The sequence below is a fragment of the Pecten maximus genome, chromosome 11 (genome assembly GCF_902652985.1).
Source record: "Pecten maximus chromosome 11, xPecMax1.1, whole genome shotgun sequence".
Classification (NCBI taxonomy): domain Eukaryota; kingdom Metazoa; phylum Mollusca; class Bivalvia; order Pectinida; family Pectinidae; genus Pecten; species Pecten maximus.
The window spans coordinates 35,351,300-35,363,871 of record NC_047025.1 but is presented as its reverse complement, the minus strand read 5'-3'; the positions used below and the strand labels follow the sequence as shown (position 1 = coordinate 35,363,871).

At 36.2% G+C, this 12,572-nt stretch overlaps 2 protein-coding genes across 2 annotated transcripts in view; both read left to right on the top strand.

Annotated features, from left to right (window-relative positions):
- The window catches only part of LOC117337055 (apoptotic chromatin condensation inducer in the nucleus-like), a 30,858-nt gene extending 29,409 nt beyond the window's left edge, over positions 1-1,449 (top strand). Inside the window, exon 20 of the mRNA XM_033897838.1 lies at positions 91-1,449. The gene's annotated coding sequence lies outside the window, so the exon portion shown is untranslated. The remainder of the gene's footprint in view (positions 1-90) is intronic.
- Positions 1,450-3,792: 2,343 nt separating this feature from the next.
- Positions 3,793-12,572, top strand: part of LOC117337844 (WD repeat-containing protein 89-like) — a 61,716-nt gene continuing 52,936 nt past the window's right edge. Inside the window, exons 1-8 of the mRNA XM_033898970.1 lie at positions 3,793-3,921; positions 4,461-4,785; positions 5,268-5,368; positions 5,544-5,628; positions 7,392-7,441; positions 8,269-8,383; positions 11,134-11,197; positions 11,941-12,072. Of these exons, the coding sequence (XP_033754861.1) occupies positions 4,676-4,785; positions 5,268-5,368; positions 5,544-5,628; positions 7,392-7,441; positions 8,269-8,383; positions 11,134-11,197; positions 11,941-12,072 (657 nt within the window). The 5' untranslated portion in view covers positions 3,793-3,921; positions 4,461-4,675. The remainder of the gene's footprint in view (positions 3,922-4,460; positions 4,786-5,267; positions 5,369-5,543; positions 5,629-7,391; positions 7,442-8,268; positions 8,384-11,133; positions 11,198-11,940; positions 12,073-12,572) is intronic.

The following is a 12,572-nucleotide window of genomic DNA, read 5'->3' as shown; positions in this document are numbered from 1 at the left end:
GAATCATTATTGTTGTTTCCAACTGATGAATAGACAGAAACTAGTTCAAATTATTCTCACCAATTTCTGTATTTTTTTTTTTTTTTGCAGCCATCGCCTTACAGACGCCCCAGCCCACCACGTCGGGGAGGCAATGAGCCGGACTCATTCAGGGATCGCAGTGGTCCTCGACGTCCTGAGCGAGGGGGACCACCACGTGGAGGACCTCGTAGTCGCAGCAAAAGTCCACGACGGCGTAGATGATAGAGATATCACTAATGAAGGGTGGGAGACAGAGATTATATGAAGATGGGGTAGGGAAGGGAGGTTATGTTAGACCAGGGAAGGAGGGAAGGGAGGTAATGTTAGACCAGGGATGGGGGTTGTATACTGTAGTGTGACATAATCGAGTTTGTAAACTTCAATTATAATATAAAATCATACAGTATGGACATTTTTTCAATGGATTTTCCTGAATTTGCTAATAAGCAGATTTTAACAAAACTTTCGGTATGGGTTTAAAGTTTCCTTTCACAATATTTCATTATTTTCCATTGCCGTTAACTAGAGAAATAAAAAGTTTTAGTTTACAGCATGAAATGTTTGCAATGCCATTTTGATGTTACTTTGATAAGTGTATGAAGGAACATGGTGTTACAGGAAATTTTATTAGTATGTTAAATTTGTATTTATTTATATATAAATGTATATACAACAGTAAATTACATGAATTATATGGGATGAAATGCAAAGTATTTCTTTTTCAACATACAAAATTTCATTAAAGGTCATCTTTGAGTTAAGTCAGGGTAATTGACAGAAAAAAAGTTGAAAATTACAAATAATTTATAGTAAAATTCAACATTGCGAACTCAGTTATGTCACACAACTGTAGGCATTGTTAGACTAAGTAAAACTTGTGTTTCCTGAATACTAGTCTCAGTTTTTACTACCAACACAGTTTTACTTTAGACTTAAAAACAGTTTTAAATATTTTGGCCTCATAGGTTTTAAAAGTATTGTTCATAGAACTGTATTGTTCGGTATTGGTCTTGATACAGTATAGTTTAAAGAATTTCTTTGTTAATCAGAAGAAATGGCTGAATATATTAAATATATTAACAAATGCAGAATCAGAAAAATAAGTAAAGTGTAGTATTTATTACTTAAATACCCATACCTTGCTTGTTTTTGTGATGAAATAGTAACACTATGATTTTATTTACTCATATGATAAGTTATATTAGTTGGGCATTAATTGATGGTAAACAATTTATGTTGAAATGTTCAGGGAACAAAGATTTTAGAGTTGACACAAATTTAGATGGGATGTTGGGAAATGTGTTTGATTTTACAGTTAGTTTTTTAGATAAATGGGTATAATGAACTCCACATTTTAAGCAAAGGTATGATAAGATATAATAGCCCCAGGTTTAGGACAAGGAATGAAATTGCAGTAAAAACACAGAATAAATGATATTTTGAGTGAAGTGTTGGGGTTTACCCTTGTTAGGGACATAATTATATGATACTTTCTCATTTATCAGGGAAATTTATGGTACAGAAAATGTAGGTCACATGTTTACAACATCCACAACGGATTTATATCAAAAACATTAAATACTGAATAAATACTTCAATCTGTTTGGATTTACCCCAGACAGTCCTCAGTAATGAAAGGGACTCGGATTATATCTCTTAAGACTTACAAATAACTTAATAAGCATAGTGCAAGTCATTTAAGTAAAATGTTCAAAAGTTTTTAATTTAGAGCATTATTAATGTATTTTATGATAGAAAACTGTTGTAATTTTCCTTTTTTATGTCTGATTTTGCCTCTACTTTTGAGAAAAAGCATTTAGTGTTTTAACATTATTTTGATGTTTGTTCATTCTGTAAATATTTTATCATACCATATGTCTGTCTGATTTTGTAAAACGATTTTGTCAGTGACAATAAAATCCACTGATACTCTACAGACTTGTTATTGTGATCTTGTAATTCAGTCATGTTTTGTCTGCTAATATGATTTGTAAGAAAATCAACAAAAGTTAGTTTATCGATGAGTGACGGTTTTGCTGTCATGTTTATCTGACTGGAATCAAGCAGTGTCCAAAAGGAGTTGTCGTTTGTTTACTACAAATACCCCAGTAGTCTCAGAGTTCCCAAAGTTCCCAAACACGGTTATGGTAAATAGTTTTAGAGCTTCAAAAATTGAGTATGACCTGCCCAAATCCTGAAATTTGCGGAAATTATCTTGAGTACATTCAAAAGAAACAATGTAAAAATGTGTGTTAGCTTCTAATGGCATGGAGTTCCTTCAACAACATCCGTTTGATAACTTTTTGGCCATTCAGAAACTGAAACAGAAGGTGAAGATCCTGAATCAGACTGACTACTTTGAAGGATCTGAGATGGTCAATTACAACACGGAGATATATCAATATTTGGCTTATTTTCACAAAATATTTATACTGCCAATTGTCTTGTGGGAAGCCTGTTTGAGAAAGGTGTCATGAAAATTGAAAAAGAGCTTAATAAAAAGTGGCCACATACAAAAACTGGAAGGAAGTGATTGTCTATAGGGATTGTACATTTTATTCCAAATCTTGCCAGTGAGTGGGATTGCTGATGAAGCTCTAAAGAATAAATACAAAATAACATTAATTTGGATATCTAACCCCTAATGATGAATACTCGTTCTAGGATTCGTCAGTGTTGCTTGAAGTCAAAAATGTGGAAATCTGGAATGGAGTAAAGAAAATTTTAATGGACCAAAACAAATGTGTGTCAGACGCACCCCCATAATGTATTAAATCAATTTTGGATATTTCTGTATATTGGAATTCTGCAATTACTGAACTATTCCAGACTCGAACAAGATGCCATATGATTGTGCAATATTATGTATGATTACAGCACTTGTTGGTGTTAATGGCCAATATATTTCACACGTTTGTAATGTAAATATCAAATACTATTGGTTGTCTTGAGAAACTGATATCATCAAATCACTATGGTAATCATGAATTAATGATGTTTAATGCTAAAAATATTTCATCATTAAGATTAGTCCAAAGGATTCTATCAGTACTCTAGGTAGCAGATGAGTCAGAATTCCTTACTATTTTGAAATTCAAAATTGAGCAAACACGCTACCTACAGTATATTAAAGTGGATAGAAAGTCAAAATTATTTGAACTTCATTAACATCCCCAAGACATTTTTTTTTAAAAAAAGCAACATTCTTTACATATCAAACACCTGGACAATTTACACTCTAGAAACGGAACAATCACCTACTGACTATCACTAATAACGCAAACAGGACACTAGGATTCATGAGACAATATATCATCATGTATCGGAAAAGTGATTGGTTAAAGACCAGACATAACCCTGACAAAAGGTGGTATTCAGTGACTGACTCATGAAGACTATCCATATTAAGTGTGCAGACCCACATGCTTGCATGGACCATTTCACACCAGACCATGACCTAAAGTGAATTGTCAGCTGCTGCTGCTGCATATCAAGATTTTTAAAAGGCTGATAAAACATCGGATATCTTCAGATTACTGATGATGATGATATTGATGTCATAATAATCCAGTCAGGAAAATATAGTAGTTTAATTGAGAGTGGGCATGTGTGAAAGTACTAGTATATATGTATACGATGTAAAATATTTAAAGCAAGAAAAAAAGTATAAATCTAAAAAAAATGCCCTAAGATAAAAACAAAATACAGTATCCACATCTTTGTCTTACACAAACACACAAATGATAAAGGAGAACTCTACAATATGTTTATAAGCTAGATATCAGCGAAGTTAATTTACAGACATTCATAAAATAATCCGGAATTTAGTCGGTACCAAGGTTCACTTCCGGTTTGAAATTGTTTTGATCTCGCACGTGTGGAAGGCAAAAAATCAACAAGGTATGAATTGGGTTACTGTCTAATGATATAGTTAAAAAGTCACAGGTTTCTCGTGAGTTTGATTATGATTGATGTGGAAATATTTGTTTGAGTTGTCTGTATCCGTAAACAAGGTAACATCCACCTCATGATCAAACCAGTTTGTGTCCTACTGCCCAGTGTCCTAGCTTGACGTCTATAAAAACATTTGATGTCAACCTGATATCAGCTGTATCATAACTAAATAATATATTTAGTCAATGGTCGATTATAACATCATATATATTTGGGTATAATGAAGGTGTTGTCACGCTCATTTGTCAAAGATCGATTATGACCAAAGGTATCAAAAAAGAAAATAAGGTAAATACACATCATCGTCTTAATGCGCCAGAAATCTATGATTATGACAAAAATGTAGTATAACATATTAAGTCTTACTCGATCATTAATAATGAGTGTACTGAACACAATTGATTCCATTGATAGGGTTATCATATTCATTGAATTTATTTGCCTTGATATTAATTTCTTTTCTTTATGAACGATTTGGAATGCAGATGCGGTTATGACACACAGCTACATGTACATGTAGCCTCGTTGGGGTACTTTGTCTTGGTCGTGTCAGGTGCTTCAGGAAACCGTGCCCATCCCACTTCAGCTGTTCGAACCACTCCAGCTCTGAGCTTCACTAAATTTCTGCATTCGAGCCGCATCAGGAAGGCGATAAAACAGTAGTCTGTACCACTTCTGTCAGGTGACAGAGACAGACAATATGGCAGATACATCAGAGCTGTCAGAGCTATTATCACAACTGAAGTTAGCGAGATTGTCCGAGTTATCTCAAAAAGACATCTATGTATTGGGTCTTGCTGTACAACACAGGTGATTGTTTAATGGTGATGGTCAAAGTTAATGTCAACATAACATTTAGCTTCTCATAAAATTCATAATATGTTCATATTTTCATCTTTTCCTTTACATATTTTTGGACTTAAGTGTCAAGAAATTAATATTGACCTTTCTTTCCATTTACTTCGACATAGATATAAAAGTACATTGTATATAAAAGGTATTGCTTCAGCATTTTAAATTCAGCTCCAGTTTCACTTGATCCCAAGGAGACAAATGTGAACATACCACAGTCTCCCAAAACATACATGCACTCATATATGCATCTCACACACTGGGGAGGCCATTCCTTAATGAACTGCTTTGCAGTTCATAAAATTTGCCTCAAGACCTATTGAGGTTTATACCCCCATACACCTCAACATAACCTTATTCAGTCCTTAAAAAGACCATAGCTGATGATAGACATTAAACAATATAAAACCAAGTCAAACTAAGGAAATCTTTTGTTACAGTGATTCCACAGAAAAACTTTTGGCTGCTACCAGTAGTAACCACACCGTCAGGCTGTTTAACTATGGTAGTGGTACATTGAAGGGTACTCAGCACGTCACTGGTGAGAACTTCTCTTTTTTACATTCATATCCAAGTAATCAAAATGTAGTTTCTTGAACAGTCACCATGTGTCTGTTTTCAGCATAATCATTGCATTCACATTTGATAATGGTAGCTGTGTGGTACCTGGAAATGTAGCTTATTTTACCAGCTTGTTAATGTCTCTCCTTGTACAGCCCATACAGATGTGATATCTGGGATACAGTTTGGGAAGAGTGTGCACCACCTCCTGTACACCTCCTCCTTTGATAAGACAATCAAGTAAGTATAGGGTGGTAGGACATCAGTCCTGTCATGATCGACCTTAACTCATTGTGACAGAGCACCACCCCACCTCCTCCATTAATAAGACAAGTAAGTGTCTGGTGGAGGGACACCAGTCCTTTCATGATCGACCTTAACTCATTGTGACTGAGCACCACCTCCTGTACACCTCCTCCATTAATAAGACAAGTAAGTGTCTGGTGGAGGGACACAAGTCCTTTCATGATCAACCTTAACTCATTGTGACTGAGAACCACCCCACCTCCTCCATTAATAAGACAAGTAAGTGTCGGGTGGAGGGACACCAGTCCTGTCCTGATCGACCTTAACTCATTGTGACTGAGAACCACCTCCTGTACACCTCCTCCTTTGATAAGACAAGTAAGTGTCGGGTGGAGGGACACGAGTCCTGTCCTGATCGACCTTAACTCATTGTGACTGAGCACCACCTCCTGTACACCTCCTCCTTTGATAAGACAATCAAGTAAGTGTAGGATGGAGGGACACAAGTCCTTTCATGATCGACCTTAACTCATTGTGACTGAGCACCACCTCCTGTACACCTCCTCCATTAATAAGACAAGTAAGTGTCGGGTGGAGGGACACCAGTCCTGTCCTGATCAACCTTAACTCATTGTGACTGAGCACCACCTCCTGTACACCTCCTCCTTTGATAAGACAAGTAAGTGTCTGGTGGAGGGACACAAGTCCTTTCATGATCAACCTTAACTCATTGTGACTGAGAACCACCCCACCTCCTCCATTAATAAGACAAGTAAGTGTCGGGTGGAGGGACACCAGTCCTGTCCTGATCGACCTTAACTCATTGTGACTGAGAACCACCTCCTGTACACCTCCTCCTTTGATAAGACAAGTAAGTGTCGGGTGGAGGGACACGAGTCCTGTCCTGATCGACCTTAACTCATTGTGACTGAGCACCACCTCCTGTACACCTCCTCCTTTGATAAGACAATCAAGTAAGTGTAGGATGGAGGGACACAAGTCCTTTCATGATCGACCTTAACTCATTGTGACTGAGCACCACCTCCTGTACACCTCCTCCATTAATAAGACAAGTAAGTGTCGGGTGGAGGGACACCAGTCCTGTCCTGATCGACCTTAACTCATTGTGACTGAGCACCACCTCCTGTACACCTCCTCCTTTGATAAGACAAGTAAGTGTAGGATGGAGGGACACCAGTCCTGTCCTGATCGACCTAACTCATTGTGACCGAGAACCACCTCCTGTACACCTCCTCCTTTGATAAGACAAGTAAGTGTAGGATGGAGGGACACAAGTCCTGTCATGATCGATATTAACATTAACCATTTATAGCTCTTGACATTTGATGTCTTGATGTAGCTGCTATTGAGGGATAACTGGTTAGATGGGACAATAGTATCATACACACCTTAACCGTGGTGACCACTGGTTTCTTACCTTGAACAGATGTGATAAGGTACAGTGTCGTGTGTCTGATCACATTAGGACCCCTCCATAATTACTAACAAAAATAAATAGTGCAATTATTTAACAATAAACATTAGATTTTTTGTTTAGTAATAATGTGTTAAATGTAGTATAAACTAGTACCACATACCATGTTCATTGTTTCATTTTTTGTTTAGTAATAATGTGTTTAATGTAGTATAAACTGGTACCACATACTGTGTACATTGTTTCAGTTTTTGTTTAGTAATAATGTGTTAAATGTACTGTATAAACTAGTACCACATACCGTGTACATTGTTTGCTCTAGATGCTGGGACAGTAGGACAAATATGAAGGATCCAGTACAGATTCTAGAAGGTAGGTTCTAGGAGCAGAATTTAATCAAAGGGAGTACCAAAACTAATTCTTTATGCATATGTATACAAAGTATCCAAAATGTATCTTTAAAAATTACAGTGTTTCATACTACTGAAATCTGATTCTGACAAAAATATCCCCAGCCACACTTCGCTTGTCAGGGGTATTTCATCCATGTCTTTCACCTAGCTATAGGGGACATTACTAAGTAAGAAGTAAAAACTTGACCAGTCACATGTGTAGTAAGGAATAAAAACTTGACCAGTCATATGTATAGTAAGGAATAAAAACTTGACCAGTCATATGTATAGTCAGGAATAAAAACTTGACCAGTCACATGTGTAGTAAGGAATAAAAACTTGACCAGTCATATGTATAGTAAGGAATAAAAACTTGACCAGTCATATGTATAGTCAGGAATAAAAACTTGACCAGTCATATGTATAGTCAGGAATAAAAACTTGATCAGTCATATGTATAATAAGGAATACAAACTTGACCAGTCACATGTGTAGTCAGGAATAAAAACTTGACCAGCTGCATGGTTTGCAACACTTGCTGCTGTATCTCTTCTTTTCCTGCTATCGTCCATTTCTGTCTTTCCTTCTCTTTCTTTCCTCTCATTTCTTCTATTTGGGGATTTCTCCATATGACAAAATATTAAACAAAAATATAAACAAAGAAAAGATTTGATTATGAGAAAGTTTATTTAGATAAATTTTGGTAAATTCTAAATTGATTCATTATACATTATTCTGTGGACAAAGAGGTGATTAGATATCTATGGTGGATTCATAATTACAAGAATTCAATTCTATCGTTTTCAGGCTTTGATGAAACCAACAATATTTTCACCAGTTTTGATGTCAACTCTAATGACCGTGTTGTATGTGCAGGCACAGAGTCTAAGAATAAGAATTCTGACACTCACATTATTTTTTGGTAAGTAAGGATATTAAAATCTCAGTTGAGGGCTGATTTTCTCAACGTCGAGGGGAAGCCAATATTGAGTTGTTGAAGTTACAGAGTATCAAGATAATTAATCATGAATATCTATAGGCAATAGATTCTATTTCTAGTGTATATTTGTGTCAAACTGATATGAAAACTATAGGAAACTTTTGTTTCCAAATCTTTCATTCAACTGAATTACCTCCGCATTATGTAATCCATTTAAAATACAGTTGTTAAATATGCCATGATGAGGTCAACCTGGGCCCGGTTGTTCAAAAGGTGATTAGGCTAATCACAGTTTAACAACAATACTGTACTTTGGGATATTTTCACGTTGCCAAAATTTGGCGTTTTTTGCTCAAAATAGGGTGGTTAGATATTGGTGCATCAAATTTTGGTGTTTACCATCATATGTGTTAAATTTTGGCACTTACCTGTAGTTATGTAATTGATATGTTTGTTCATTATGCTACGAAAGTCTACGTATTTAGAAGCCATGTCGTGTGGACATGTACAAAGGGATTCAAAGCTCTGTGGCGAAGTGACAGGATTCGATCACCTACCTGAGATATAGCCTTTGTTTAAATAGGTATTTTCTGAGAACACATCAGTATAAGCCTTTTGTATTTCGTCTCACCTGGTTGCACAGGAAAACAGTCTTCGCTTTGTAAGTTACACAGGTTAATCGATCGATCAAGATGCGACTTGTCCTTGAACACAGCTAATACTGTAACCCTGGTAAATACTGGCCGCAATATACTGCTCGGCTAGAGAGATCTTCTCTTTAGCTCGATCGGTTGAGCGTAAGACTAGTAAGCCAGAGGTCCCGGGTTCAATCCCTAGCGGAGCCAGTGATTTAAATTTAATTAATCATGCGCTCTGTTACATTGGCGCCAATGTAGGGACCCGAGGAAAAAACTCAGGATTGTTCCACAAGCATCGCTGTTACTCCTGGAAACTCGAGGACGAGGTCTTTCCTGGAGGGGGAGTATGTAACCCTGGTAAATACTAGCCGCAATATACCACTCGGCTAGAGAGATCTTCTCTTTAGCTCGATCGGTTGAGCGTAATACTAGTAAGCCAGAGGTCCCGGGTTCGATCCCTAGCGGAGGCAGTGATTTAAATTAAATTAATCATGCGCTCTGTTACAATACAACAATCAATATGAAAATAACATGAATGAAATTTATAACACATTTAAATGAAAACATACCTTTATTGATGCGTTTTTATCAAAAAATAATATTCCAACACGCATCAACACAGATCGTGGAAGCTAGTAATGGGTATATAGTTAAAGCTAACAGTGCAAGTTAAAAAGCCTTTCAATTGAGATTAAACAAAAAATTATACATGTACAGATTTCCAAAAATCGTTTCCGAGACATCCCCCAATTATGGTAGTGTCGTATCTAAGGATGGGCAGACATTTTTCTTTTTTGTTATGAGTGGATACGAGCCGCTATAAAAGCGTGTGCGTTCATTGAGACAAGTATCAGTCTATCGATACATGCGCATAGCCACACATCTCTCCATTATACATAGTATACGTTCCACATACACACGCCAATGAGTTTTTGTTCACATTGCACGCAATTACGTAACTTGAATATGGAATTTGAAGAGGTAACTTTATATATACATACACATTTTATTTTACAATAAAAGAAAGAAAAGAAAGTATTGACTATATAAAATGTTTGGGCCTCAACAAAACATGCACCTAATGAAATTATAAACAGAGTAAATATGAGTAAATTCCTACCTGAGTCTTTCCTGTGGGATATGCAGCAAGAACAACTTTACAACTGTTACATCATTATATCCATAGTTTCCATCGAAATATTTTCTGTGTCTTCGTATTATTTGTGCACGTGTCATAACGCAATTAAAGCATGATAAAACCGCACTACTGCACAACAACAGCCCTAGTGTAGTGTAGACAATAGGAATACATCCGAGGAGTGCTAGTGTAGATGCGAGTAAAAATCGGAACTCCTCGGACTGTTTACTTCCTATGAAAATGGCTGCACCCACGAAAAACACGTGAGAAGATGGATAGAGTATTTGGGATTAATTCGTTATGCATTTTCCAGCATTTATTTGGAGACTTTATTTTCAACAAGATTTGAAAGATAATTGAGAGACACTGACCATCTTTCTGCTCAGGTTACAGGTAAGTGCTTCTGTTTGGTGTCGTTCGCGAATACAGTTGTAGGTCACGTGGTGTACAGATATAGTGTAGGTGATACAGGTGTGTCACCGTGAACACCTGAGGTTAGAATGAATGCGAGTGTGACGAAGCACGTTCTTTTTAAAGCAGCGGCGCCTTGGTTGTATCCACGCATAACAAAAAAGAAAAATGTCTGCCCGTCCTTAGATACGACACTACCATAACTGGGGATTGTCTCGGAAACGATTTTTGGAAATCTGTACATGTATTATTTTTGTTAAATCTCAATTTGATGCTTTTTAACTTGCACTGTCAGCTTTAATGAACGGAAAGATTTTTGCTATAATCCAGATATTGTTCCGATAATTTTTTTTGTGTAATTTTGGTGTGTTTAATTTTGGCTCATTCACACCAGGCACCAAATAAACCAAAATATAACCACATCCAAAATATCCTTAAGTACGGTATTAAAATCTTGATAAAATAATTTCTGGTAAAACTTATTTGACAAAATTTTCTGATATATATAATCCCCAAATATTCATGAACTTTATCTACTGTTGTAGGGACAGAAGGCAGGGTAGTCTAATGGGGGCCTACAATGAGTCTCACCAGGACGATATCACACAGGTAAACTCTTCTTATCACACTTTATCTTTTATCTAGCACTTTTTACTGTCAACATAAAACTACTCATTAAATAGTTGATCTAAGTCTCTCACAGCCAAGGATAACCAGTAATGGGGGAATGCTTTAATCTTCTGTAGCAAAATATTTACTGGACTCGTTATACACTGTACCTGTATCTATACATTTATATTTACCTGTAGTTGATGTTTGTATGTATTTACCTGTAGTTGATGTTTATGTATATTTACCTGTAGTCGATGTTTATATATATTTACCTGTAGTTGATGATTATGTATATTTACCTGTAGTTGATGTTTATGTATATTAACCTGTAGTTGATGTTTATATATATTTACCTGTAGTCGATGTTTATATATATTTACCTGTAGTTGATGTTTATATATATTTACCTGTAGTTGATGTTTATGTATATTTACCTGTAGTTGATGTTTATGTATATTTACCTGTAATTGATGTTTATATGTATTTACCTGTAGTTGATGTTTATGTATATTAACCTGTAGTTGATGTTTATATATAGTTACCTGTAGTTGATGTTTATATATAGTTACCTGTTGTTGATGTTTATATATATTTACCTGTAGTTGATGTTTATATGTATTTACCTGTAGTTGATGTTTATGTATATTTACCTGTAGTCGATGTTTATATATATTTACCTGTAGTTGATGTTTATGTACATTTACCTATAGTTGATGTTTATATATGTTTACCTGTACCAGGTTTGTTTTCACCCCGATGATCCTGACCGTGTGGCTACCGGATCTACAGATGGACTTGTGTGTGTGTTTGATCTTGGTGAAAATACAGAGGACGATGCCCTAAAACTGACTCTCAACTCTGAGTCATCTGTGGTCAGTACAGTAGCCTGAACCTTGTCATACTCTAGATCTGTAGAATGGTCAAGGTCACAGGTTAACACCAAACACTAGTCTGATTCTTGTCATGCTCTCTATAGAATGGTCAAGGTCACAGGTTAACGCCCAAACACTAGTCTGATTCTTGTCATGCTCTCTATAGAATGGTCAAGGTCACAGGTTAACGCCCCAACACTAGTCTGATCCTTGTCATACTCTGTAGAATGGTCAAGGTCACAAGTTAACATCCCCAACACTAGTCTGATTCTTGTCATACTCTGTAGAATGGTCAAGGTCACAAGTTAACATCTGTCATACTCTCTGTAGAATGGTCAAGGTCACAAGTTAACATCCCCAAAACTGGTCTGATTCTTGTTATACTCTCTGTAAAATGGTCAAGGTCACAAGTTAACATTCCCAACACTAGTCTGATCCTTGTCATACTCTCTGTAAAATGGTCAAGGTCACAAGTTAACATCCCAAACACAGGATAAAGT